Genomic DNA, 13,191 nt, shown 5'->3' with positions numbered 1-13,191 from the left:
CTCTTCAAATCAACATACCCTTCATTGAAGCCGTCATGCAAATGCCCAAGTATGCAAAGTTCCTTAAGGAACATCTCACTAATAGAAGGAAGATGGAAGAAGTGAAGAATGTAGTACTCAATGAAAACTACTTAGCTGCTATGCTAAATAAGCTACCAAAGAAGAAAGGTGATCCGGGGAGTTTGACTCTACCTTGCCAATTTGGCAACTTGACCACCATTCATGCCTTAGCTGATTCGGGAGCAAGTGTGAATCTAATGCCATATTCGTTCTTTAAGAAGCTGGATCTCCCGGAACCAAGGCCAATTCGCATGGCAATACACTTGGCAAACAAAACAATCACCTTCCCAAGAGGCATATGCGAAGACATACTAGTCAAGGTGGACAGATTCATCTTTCCCGCTGATTTTATCATTCTAGACATGGAGGCGGATCCACAAGTGCCAATCATCCTTGGAAGACCTTTCCTCAACACGACAAGTGCTATAGTAGACATGAGGGACTCAAAACTCACCTTGAGGGTAGGAGAAGATTCTGTCACATTTGGGGTGGACCAAGCTATGAAGTATTCAAGGAACAGTGACGACACAACATTCTCAATCGATATGTTAGACGAATTATTGGAGGAATGCATAACTAAAGATTCCATCAAGTTCACAACTCAGGATGAAGAATTTGATCCAGAAAAAGACTTGATGGGAATTGAAAGACTGCTGGAAGAAGCCGACTAGGAAGAATTGGTGAAGAACACTGACAGTCCTACTCGCCGAGTAGAACCGATCTACTCGCTGAGTACCTCTGAAGGAAAGGCAGAAGTCCTGAATACAGCCACAAACTCGCCGAGTACCCTACCTGCACTCGGCAAGTCCAACAGTCAGAACCAAAAATCGGAGCTTAAAACTTTACCAGATCATTTGGAGTATGATTTTCTCGAAGAAGGCAACCAAAAGCCAGTAATTATAACCTCTGACCTGACCAACTATGAAAAAGAAGAGCTCGTGCAAGTGTTGAAGAAGCAGAAACAAGCCATAGCATGGAGCATCACCGACATCAAGGGAATAAGTCCATCCTATTGCTCCCACAAGATCAATCTGGAAGAAGGAGCAAAGCCAGTTGTACAACACCAAAGAAGACTAAACCCGAATATGCAAGAAGTAGTCAAGAAGGAAGTGGTCAAACTCTTAGATGCGGGAATCATATATTCCATTTCCGACAGTCCATGGGTGAGTCCGGTCCAAGTGGTTCCCAAGAAAGGAGGGATGACGGTCATAACCAACGAAAAGAATGAGCTAATTCCGACACGAACGGTAACCGGTTGGAGAGTGTGCATCAATTATCGAAAGCTAAATGATGCCACTCGTAAAGACCATTTTCCCTTACCTTTTATTGATAAAATGTTAGAAAGATTATCGGGCCATAGCTACTACTGCTTTCTAGATGGATTTTCGGGGTATTTTCAAATACACATAGACCCAATGGACCAAGAAAAGACCACATTCACTTGCCCATGTGAGACTTTTGCTTATAGACGCATTCCTTTTGGGTTATGCAATGCACCCGCGACTTTTCAAAGGTGTATGACAGCTATATTCCATGATATGGTGGAAAAATTCATGGAAGTTTTTATGGACGATTTTTCCGTTTGTGGATCATCTTTCCATGATTGTCTCACTAATCTTGATTTAATGCTTGCTAGGTGTGAAAAAACCGACTTGGTACTCAATTGGGAGAAATGCCATTTTATGGTCAAGGAGGGTATAGTGTTGGGCCACAAGATTTCCAAAATAGGGATTGAAGGGGATAGGGCAAAGATAGACACTATTGCCAAATTACCCCCACCAACTAATGTGAAGGGCATTAGGAGTTTTCTAGGACACGCGGGTTTTTACCGGCATTTCATAAAAGATTTTTCCAAAATAACTAGACCTCTAACACAATTACTACTAAAAGATGCACCATTTAATTTCACTAAAGAGTGTTTAGAGGCATTTGAATTTTTAAAAGAAAAACTAACTAATGCCCCGATCATTATTGCACCAAATTGGAACTTACCTTTCGAGATTATGTGTGATTCTAGTGACTATGCATTAGGAGCTGTCCTTGGTCAAAGGGTTGATAAGCACTTTCAACCCATATATTATGCTAGCAAGACTCTAAACCCAGCCCAAGAAAATTACACCACCACTGAAAAAGAATTATTAGCTGTGGTGTATGCCTTTGACAAATTCCGCCCTTATTTAGTTTTATCTAAAACTACTGTTTTTATTGACCACTCGGCTATCAAGTATTTGTTTTCCAAACAGGATGCCAAGCCAAGACTGATACGATGGGTGCTACTTCTTCAAGAATTTGACATAGAGATACGAGACAAGAAGGGAATGGAGAATGTAACAGCTGACCACTTGTCAAGGCTTGAGAACCCGCAATTCGAAGAAGATAAAGTTGGAGACGACTTCCCGGACGAGTACATTATGGTGACAATGGGAGAAGAGCCATGGTTCGCGGGCATAACTAATTATTTAGCTACAAAATACATCCTAAAAGACTTTAGCAGTCAACAAAAGAAGAAATTATTTGTTGAATTAAAATATTACTTTTGGGATGAGCCATACCTCTTCCGAAGCTGTGCGGATGGAATCATACGAAGATGCGTATTCGGGAAGGAAAGCCGGAAAATACTAGAGCTTTGTCATAGCGGGCCCACGGGTGGACATCATGGAGCACACTACACGGGGAAGAAGATCTTTGACATTGGGTTTTATTGGCCCACAATTTTTAAAGATGCAACCCAATTTGTCAAAGAATGTGATGGTTGTCAAAGGGTGGGAAACATTTCATCTCGAAATGAAATGCCACAACATAGTATCCAAGTATGCGAGGTGTTCGATGTGTGGGGAATTGACTTCATGGGACCATTTCCCATGTCTAAAGGAAACAAATACATACTAGTGGTGGTGGATTACGTATCCAAATGGGCGGAAGCACAAGCATTACCAACGAATGATGGACGGGTGGTAGTACGGTTTTTAAAGAAACTATTTTCACGATTTGGAGTCCCGAAAGCCCTTATAAGTGACCGAGGCACACATTTTGCCAATGATCAATTGGAAAAGGTGTTAAAGAAATATGGGGTTACCCATAAGTTTTCCACATCATACCATCCACAAACTAGTGGACAAACTGAAGTGACAAATCGAGCCTTAAAGCGAATTTTACAGAAATCGGTGGGGAGCAATCGCAAGGAATGGTCGGATAAGCTAGATGATGCACTTTGGGCCTTTCGTACAACTTTCAAAACACCTATTGGTACCACACCATATAGATTAGTTTATGCAAAACAATGCCATTTACCGGTGGAGCTAGAACATAAGGCGTTTTGGGCTTTAAAGAGTTGTACCTTCAACATGGATGAACTAAAGAGAAACCGGTTAATGCAAATGAATGCTCTTGAGGCACTGAGGAATGATGCATACTCTAGTTCATGGCTTTATAAAGAGAAGACCAAGATGTGGCATGACAAAAGTATTAAAGATAAAGACATTCATGAAGGCCAAAAAGTGTTGCTCTTCAACTCAAGACTAAAGCTTTTCTCGGGAAAACTCAAGTCAAGGTGGGATGGTCCTTTTCTAGTGAAGAAGGTGTTTCCACATGGTGCTACAGAGCTATTATCAAGAGATGGCATGCCTTTCAAGGTCAATGGTCATAGGGTTAAAAAATATGAAGAAGGAGTCCCCCGAAATGAAGGAATGGAAGAGTTGCTGTTGTTGGAAGGGATTGCAACCACGTAGAAGGGGAGGAGTCCAACTAATGACTCCCTAAAAAGAAGCGCTTCTCGAGAGGCAACCCGAGTTTCAAGTTTGCATTTTCTTTCCTTTTCTTTATTTTCATTATTTTTTTTCTTTCTACATCTATTTTTGAGAACACAACTGCTTGAGGACAAGCAATGCCTAAAGTGTGGGGTGGATGGTTTAAAAAATGAGAAAATACATAAATTCTTTAAAATTGTCACAAATGTTTTTCAATCTGTAAGGTTTACTCGCCGAGTAGGACCGTATACTCGGCGAGGACCTGCCCGAGTAACCCGAAAAAACGCGTAACTGCATATGTACTCGGCGAGTAGGTCCTTTCTACTCGGCGAGTAGCCTATTTACACGGGTGAAATATAGGTCTGTAAAAAAGAGGGTTTTTACCCATTTCACTTCATACTTTCCGTGCACAACAAATCCTCGAGCAACCCAGGCGATTTTCGCGATTTCGTCCAATCTCTCCGATTTTCTACTCGATTCTCGTCATTCAACCAAAAAGGTAACATCTTTACACTATAAATTCGTTAAAGGTTCGATCTTTATCGTAGATTTGCCCCAATTTTGCTTGATTTCGGATTTGGGGGTTTCCTCAAATTCTAGGGTTTCGAATTAGCCATGAATTAGGTAATATTAGGATGATTTTCTTTATGATTTATGGTTAGATAGGTCATTACAACAAACCCCTGTGGAAAATTTGGACTTTTGGACACTATACACACGTCCGAGATTATACAGTCCCGATGTTCATCCTACTCGCTGAGTAGGTCGTGTACTCGACGAGTAGATGACTATTCAGACCCAATTTCTTTGTTTTTAATTACTGGGTATTGTTTGTTGGTGTGTCTTTTGGTGTTTGTATGCAGGAACCATGGCCAGAAGGGGGCAGTGTTTGCGTGGGGGAAGCCAAAGTGATATTCCATGGCTTTCTTTTCAACACATAACTTCTAAGTCATCCCAAACAAGGGCTAGAAACAGATTGGAGGCCCTCAAGCAGAAGGAAATTCATCTACCAAACGCGGTTGATTGGGGTTGGCTGGGCAATGTAGGGTTGGAGGAGAAGCTTACACCTTATTTGGTGAAAGAATGCAGTTTGGGGTACACCACCATCACGTGTGATGGGTGGTTACAATTGTTCAAAATTCAAGAGTCCGTGTATATTGAGTTGTGCTGGGAATTTTTCGCTACCATCTCATTCCGAGGTGGTAGTGAGTACTACAATCCTACAATAATGTCTTTTTCTTTGGGCGGGGAGCTGCGACAATGCAGCATTGTTGAGTTCTCTTGGAGGTTGGGGATCTATGATCAGAGCATGATGATGACGGAAGATTTTGAGGCATTCTTGGAAAACTGCCATAAAGAACTTCCCGAAGCAGTGGTGGCCTCGACATGGTGGTTGGTCACATGTCACATAAATAGAAAACTTTGAATCTTAATTTAGGCAAATTAAAAAAAAAAATTAGGCTAAAAGTAAAATTAGGATTCCATGTTAGAATTGTGTTGATAATTGCATGAAAACCCAAATGTTTAGTTGAGCCTATATACGTTCTAGTGCATTTGTGGCTTCCTTATTCCAGTGAAATCATGGGACAAAAACACAACCCCGCTCGGCCCGAGGGATGCAATATGTTTAGCAGCCTAAACTTGAAATGTATCCAGGAAAATTGTTATCATTAGCCAATAAAGTTTGAGATTGAGCGCCCCTGCTTAAGCATGTAGGGATTTGAGTGAAAAAAGAGAGGTACATGTAAAAAAAAGAGAGAATTACAAGAAAAAGTATAAGAATTTTGGAGCAAATAAAGTGAAGATCAAAAGATCAAAATTCCAAGAAATTCAAAAAGTTGAAGATACCAAAAATCAAACAATAAAGGTGGTGAATTCAAAGAGATCAAAGATCAAATTATCAAAGGAAGTGAAGAATTCCAAAAGATCTCCATAGTGGTATCGAAACGTTGTAATTCTAGATTATGTATGCTTGGGTTGCTCAAATAAAAACACCGTGAGGGTAAGAGGTTTTCTGCGGATGGATTCAGAGGGTTGCATAAAATGAGCATAGTTCGGGATGAGTGGGCAAGTGTGTATGAGGATTGTGAGTATTTGGAGTGTGGGAGGTCCTTAGGAAAAAATTTAGACACAAATGCATGCGTTGTGGTCATGGCATAATGGCTGGGTTAGATTGGAGTTGTCATATGTGATTTTAATATGTTTAAAATTTAGTTTTGCTTGGGGGCAAGCAAAAGTCAAGTGTGGGGTATTTTGATATGTGCATAATTGGTTAATTATTTAATACACATTTTTATTCATTTTTAACTAATTATGTGAAAAATATGGACAAAAGGTACTTAATATTGTTTAAATTTTGTTTTCAGTCCAAAAGACATGCTTGGGAGTGAAAGGGAACAAGGGAAAGCAATTGAAGACCAAAGAATGAAGATTGAGGAACAAAAGCCCATCTACTCGGCGACTACACGAGTATACTCGGCGAGTCCAGCAGAATATTCCAGAAGATAGCCACGACTCCTGATTTAAGACGGTTAACAACGAGTCTACTCGGCGAGTTGGGTCTGCTACTCGCCGAGTAACCCCTGTTTTGATATATCTATAAAAATCAAGCCTTGATCTGATGGGACTACTTTTCTGGCGATTTTTGAAGATCCTTCTGTGATTGAGAACCCTGGAAGACGCTGAGGAATTCTAATCTTCAACCTTTTGAAGAATTGAAGCAACTAGGTTAATCATTCCACTTAGCTTTAGGATTTGAGTATGTTTAATCTAGTTAAACTTGTTTTTATGTGTTATTTTACTGCAACTATGAGCTAATTTCGTCTTTGTTTCTATTTTGGGAATACCAAGGAACTCCTATGGTTTAATTCTTAGTTTTTGACTAATTGTTTATTGGTGATCTATTAAATTAAGTTTGTTAAAGAACCTTATGCATTACTCACGATTATTTTCTGTTAATTGGAAGACAATTAAGCTGCATGAACATCTCTTAGTTGTTAACCTCATATGTCTATGTGAACACTGACTTATATGCTTAGGAATAATGATTATGAAACTAAGATTAATGAGACAATAATTAGATTAATGTGTGAGCTTGTTTGAGAAACCATCAAATAAGAGGTTAATTGAATTACTAAATTGATTAACCACTGCAAATCTTATTTAATCCAAATTATTAATCTAGGGAATTAATTAGTTTAAACACTTGATCACCGCTTAAATTAGTTAATTGTCTAAGGGCTAGGAGTAATGAATATGAACGTAACCATTATAATTGGTAGACAATAACAATCAATCTATCATAAATACAAATAACCATAGGAGTGAATTGGTTGAACCTAAATAGAAACATCTTTATCAAATTTGGTGAATTAGTTGTTTGCTTTAGTTATTTAGTTAATTAAGTGTTGCTTAAGTTTCTAGTCTAGTAAAACTAGAAGAAAAACCTTTTACTTTCATTATTTGTTTTAGTTAAAATTAGTTATTAGTTTAATTTTCGGTTCCCTAAGTTCGATACCTTATTTACTAAACTATACCACTAAAAGACAGGTTCACTGCCTTTGTGTGCTAAATATATTAATAAAAGTAGGGATAAAACAAGTGCATTTTACACACATCAACATACTTCTAATCCGTAGTAGGACTGCATCATAGGGATGTAGGTCAAACTCACGAGAAGATACTTCTACTCTTTACTTGAACAATCTAAGTACATCTAGAGTCAACCAGAATCACTCACAAAATCCCTATCTTTCGTGTTACGGAATCATGTCGTCATCCGGAAATAATCCGCCGAGCAACGAAACCCTTATCCTTCATATCGACACCGCTACATTACAAGCTGCAGTAGTAGCTGCTATGACAACTTTCCTTACACACATCAACTCAGGAAACAAAAGCAAGATTGACAAAGGAGTCGAGAGTTCCGATGGTAGTACCAAACCGGGAAACCAACAAATGGCAACACTCATAGACCAGCAAAGCCGTCATATCAGAACACCGAAGTACTCATGCATGGAGTACCTCATAGTTCTTTTCTTTTCCAAAGAAATCCCCGAAGTACCACTCGTACAGTATGTCAAGTTCAAATCCAAAGATCCATATGGTTGATTTATCGCTGAAGAATGTATACATAGGGGTGATATATAATCAAGGTTCTACAGGTTTAGAATTAATGATTCCACTTTAAATTCTTTTTCCTCGATGAGATATGAGCTTAAAGAAGAATCAATTATTCAACTACCTTTTCAATCTTAATTATATACGACTCGTATACACAATATTGTGATCGTTGAACCAAGTATGAATTCTAATATGAACTTCAGGACGGAGACTGCCCAAGACTACGAGTAATCGCATCGTCATGTGAACAAACTTAGAACCCAGTATGACTCCTGTAATCAGATCACCCTACAGTCTAAGCACCTACGGAGATACAAGAACAGCTCGGACAACTTATCGAACTACACAGAAATAGAATTGGAAGACTAGGCTTCTCACCCTAGAGAGCTCCGGTCTTATTCTTCCAGAGGTCGCCAGATTGCATCATATGTACCTCGGCTATCGAGGACTTCGTCCAAATTTTCCATTAGAAATCGTTGTCTCTGCCTCGCATAGATGAATCGGTTGAGTAAACGTAAGGAAATAATTACTTTCAGAAATGGACCTGAGATCCGAATATCACCAGTTCGAGTGTTAGGGAAGGATGTCCTGAAGACTACCTTCCGAACTCGATGCGGACACTTCGAGTCCGTAGTAATACCCTTCGGATAAGACCAATACGCCCATAGTATTCATAAGCTAAAATGAGTAGGGTACGTCTTTCTTACTTGGATCAGTTCGTCATTCTCCATGTAACGACTTACTTATCTACCCTCGTAGTAAGAAGGAACCCGCGGAAACATTACCCTCGGAGATACTTTTCGCAAAGTTCTCTGAACACGAGTTTTTGAATTGAAGAGTAAAAATTTCCTAAGACACACTATTAGTGATGTGGAAATTCTTAAATACTCTGCCAATTTATCAAAATCGTTGAGAATTTGTCGACACCAGAGACACCGACAGGAATTCGCCAAATTCTAGGTCTTACAGTGTGACAACCCGAAGTCGTCCGGTCGTCATAACCCGTTCCGTCGTTAAAAATTCGTCGTCTTAAATTATTTCCGTTTTGTTTCTAAATTAAGTCACTTTGAGTTTGTTTATGACTTAATAGTTGTCGAAACGTATTAGAAACTTGTGGAAATACCCCAACTTATTATTTAGAAAAATAATAATTTATTCCGTCAAGTTATAAAACAATTAAATCGGGTATGACCAAAAAGCCCTGTTTATCGTCAGTATCGGGTAGAATTCCTCCGGGCCACAAACTCAACCCCTATATAAAGGATTGAGTGACATCATTTTGAGGCTTTTACTCTCTCTCTAAAAACTTTCTCTCACTACTCTCTCTCTAGAACTCGAAATTGGTCCAAAAGCCTCCTTTCAAGCCTTAATTTGGTAAGCAATCTACCCTAACTTGTTTAACATGCAAATTCATGTTTGAAACTTCCAAAAACACCCAAGAACAAGTGTTTACGGTCTAGGGACCCTCCTAAAACCGTGAACACCCCTTGAGAGGGTTTTGAAGCCCCAAAACTCCTCCAAATCACTTCTAATGCTTAGATAAGACCTTTAGACTTGCATGCATGAGCTTAGGACCCCAAAATCGCACCAAATGAGGCGTGGACATGAGTTTATAGTCCAAGAACATGCTTGGACCGTAAACCCTCATTCATAGACCTTAAAAACCTTTTAGGGTGTTAGTTTGCCCGTAAACACCTCCAATGAACCTCCATGAATGCATAGAACCTTATAACCCTTCAAGAAATGCACCAAAACATACATAAATAGGACAAACTAGAGTTTACAGTCCAAGAACATTGTTAGACCGTAAACTCAACTTCTTAGACTATAAACTCATCTCCTTAGACCATAAACTCTTCAAATGGGTGTTAAAGTGCCTTTAACACCTTGTATGGCTTGGAATTGAACCTAGAACCTTGTATGCTTAACCTTCAACCACAAAAACGCATGATTCATGGAAAAACATGATTTTAAGGTAGTAAACTCATGTGTTTAAGGTAGTAAACTCCCCAAGAGCATGTTCATAAACCATTAACTCCTTTTCCAAGGCCATTTCAAGTCCCAATCACTTCCTAAGCCATAGAATCAACCCTAGAACTTTCCTTTGTGCATTTTAAGAACATTTAGCATCTAAGAACACACCACCCATGAGTTTACGGCCGTAAACTCATGGGAATATGGTCATAGGACCGTAAACTCCCCTAAGGGATTACTTTTGAAGAGTAAACTCTTTATCTATGCCCTACACACCCTTAGATGCTACCCGGACCACTCCTAACACCTAATTAGAGTGTTTTCACGTCTTGGAGTGTAAAAGCTTATCTAATTAGTGACTTAAAGACTAATTAGATACATTTGTGTATCATTTCATATTACATAGGAACCTCACACGTTTTCAAGCCTCGATCCGACGTTTAGCATCCTAGTCGACACCTTTCCTCGTCTGGTGAGTTCATACCCCTACCCTTTTTCAATGGTTTTTCAATGTTTTCAGGGGGGGGGGGGGGAATACAAGCAAAAGTACAAGAATATCTTGTACTTAAATTCATTATTTCATTTAAATGGTTTCAATTCTTAATTATATAGTGTTATACTTTATACATTTTAACCAACAATTTAACTTATAGAATTGTTCTTCAAACCTATTTCAATTCTTAATTATATAGTGTTATACTTTATACTTCACAATTGATTGTTCACACTTTTACTGATAGAAGTCATAGAACATTTGTATTGTCCTTAATAAAACACCCCTTAGGATCGAGTGTGAAGGACTGGTATCATTAGAACTTAGTCAGTCATAGATACTACTCTCCCTAGACGCGAGAGTAAAGAGTAATCTTAAAGATTGGAGACACGTCCTTTGTAACATGTCCCTTGGCACGAGAGTGGAGAACTATGCATGTAACCAGAATCTCCAGAAGGGAGAACGTGACTTGAGTGTATAGATCTATATGGGACTGACTATCCCGCACCTGGCTGCTAGCTACAGCCGAACCGCAAGGTTCAAGGGTGACAAAAGTCATAAAAAGATACTGACCACGGCTCGAGTCATATGTAGTCTGAAGTATGGTTAAGGACTCGCAATCAAGATTATGAACACTTTGCACGTATTTATTAGTTTTATATGTGTGTTAAAACTAATGCACATTTAAAGGTAATCAGACTTTCAGGAGACTCCACACACACACTTTAAGTATGGTAGATACTTGTACATTACTTTCAAATTCGATAACACTTCACGTACATTTAGGAAAATATAGCATTTTCTTGAGGTAACAGTAGTAGTACGGAACCAGAAACGTGCAACAATTTAAATAACTAAACTTTACAATTCACAAGAACAATCATGTTTTCAGTGTACATCTTTTACATTACATTTTGGATTTGGTAACCAACTTTTAAGAAAATATGGGATTTTCTTGGTGTGAAACTTTTTCTGAAAACAGAAAGGAACTTGTACAATTTCAGAAAACAAAACCGCTTATGAACTCACCAGCTTTATGCTGTTTTTAAACTGCTTGTATTCTCAAGTCCATTTTAGACAGGTACCCAACGATTCTTTTTGGAGAAGACGGAGCGTATAGAAGACTCATCTCTACTTTTGTCAATATATATATATATATATATATATATACCTATGTATCATCACTTGGAACACTTTACTTTTGAACAGATGTAAATTCTAATATGTAATATAATGGTTGTTTACTTGCTTACTGTGTACATTGGATTTGATACTCAACGTGGAGTCCGCCCTGGAAATTTTTCCGCCTTCGGTTTTCGGGGTGTGACAGATTGGTATCAGAGCCCTTGTTTATAGTGAACTAGTATGCCAAACTTTACATGGTCTAAGACTATAAGCATTTAGGGGCCTTAGTGCTTTGAACTAAAAGTATACTATAAAATATAAGTATTTTTAAAAAGCATACTAGTATACCTAACCTTCGAAATCCGTAACTATAAGTAGAACAAAACATAAGTAAATGGGTGCTGTACGCTGCGGTTAAACCTGGGCAATTATGTAGTCGTGTCTAGGATCAATATAGTCTGGCCAACTATATTCATTCGAGACACGACCAACATGTGCTTGGGAGTGACTGTGGTATGCGGCATGCCTAAAACTTACCCAATACCCAAAAAACGAGCCATCACTGCAATGAATCATGAAATACTATGGGAGTATTTCTCAAGCCAAACCTGTTATAGAAATTCTCATTTCAGCGTTGTTCCTCGATCAATCCCTTAGCGATAGCTAATCTGCTTTCTTAACTCTTTCCTGCTTTATTGCTTAATAGAATACCATATATCTGTCTTAATGAGATATCTCATGTTCCATATCTCTTGATTCAGTTTAGACGACTTATGATCCTCTCTTTCCTGATCTTATTAGATCAAGATGCCTCCAAGAAAGAGACCCAGCTCAAAGACCAACAACCCTCCAGCACCACCTTCTCCTCAAATTGATCTTGTAACGCTTCAGGCAGCTATTACTGCCGCAGTGACAGCCGCCATGTCACAAAGAAACCCCGGTAGTTCAGGAGGTGGTCCCCAGCCCCAAAACCCAGAAGATAACCAGGGACACCGAAAAGGGAGTTCCTATAAAGACTTCATGAATGCAAAACCCACGTCCTTTGATGGCACTGGAGGTGTCATTTCCCTCACCCGATGGTTCGAGAAGATCGAATCCATCTTTGAAATGTGCGCCTGCTCAGAATCTGACAAGGTAAAGTTTGCCGCCTGCACCTTCATCGATAAAGCCCTGACTTGGTGGAACGGCCGAGTCAAATCCCTAGCTTTACCTGTAGCCAACGCCATGGGTTGGGAAGCAATGAAGGAATTTCTGCTAGCTGAGTACTGCCCTCGGGGAGAAATGCAGAAATTAGAGCACGAACTCTGGAACCTGAAGATGAAGGGTTCTGATATTGTCGCTTACACCTCCTGGTTCGATGACTTGGCGCTACTCTGCCCGGGAATGGTTACCTCAGAGAGTAAGAAGGTAAGGAGATTCATCTGGGGGTTGACCCAGCCAACAAAAGGAAACATCTTAGCTGCGAGGCCGGATACATAAGACAGTGCCAAATGCTTAGCACGAATCTTAATCGACCATAGTGATAACCTTGAGGAAACAGCTACCACTCCTGAGCCGACAGAGAAGAGTGGCGAGAAAAGAAAAATTGGGAAGAAGAAAAGTCAGACATCGCAGGAGTCTTCAAAGAGGCAACAACTTGTGGCAGTTCACACTGCTACTACCCCTGCAACT

At 39.4% G+C, this 13,191-nt stretch overlaps 1 protein-coding gene across 1 annotated transcript; it reads left to right on the top strand.

Moving 5' to 3' along the window:
• The first annotated feature begins 92 nt into the window (after positions 1-92).
• LOC145096280 (uncharacterized) lies at positions 93-731 on the top strand. Its single transcript, XM_079034031.1, has one exon. The coding sequence runs from the start codon at positions 93-95 to the stop codon at positions 729-731; it is 639 nt and encodes a 212-aa protein (XP_078890157.1).
• Positions 732-13,191: the final 12,460 nt, after the last annotated feature.

Source organism: Lactuca serriola, chromosome 3 (assembly GCF_051521515.1).
Source record: "Lactuca serriola cultivar US96UC23 chromosome 3, Lser_US96UC23_V15, whole genome shotgun sequence".
NCBI classification, from domain to species: domain Eukaryota; kingdom Viridiplantae; phylum Streptophyta; class Magnoliopsida; order Asterales; family Asteraceae; genus Lactuca; species Lactuca serriola.
Note: the sequence above shows the minus strand (reverse complement) of the source record. Positions and strands in the feature narration are given on the sequence as shown.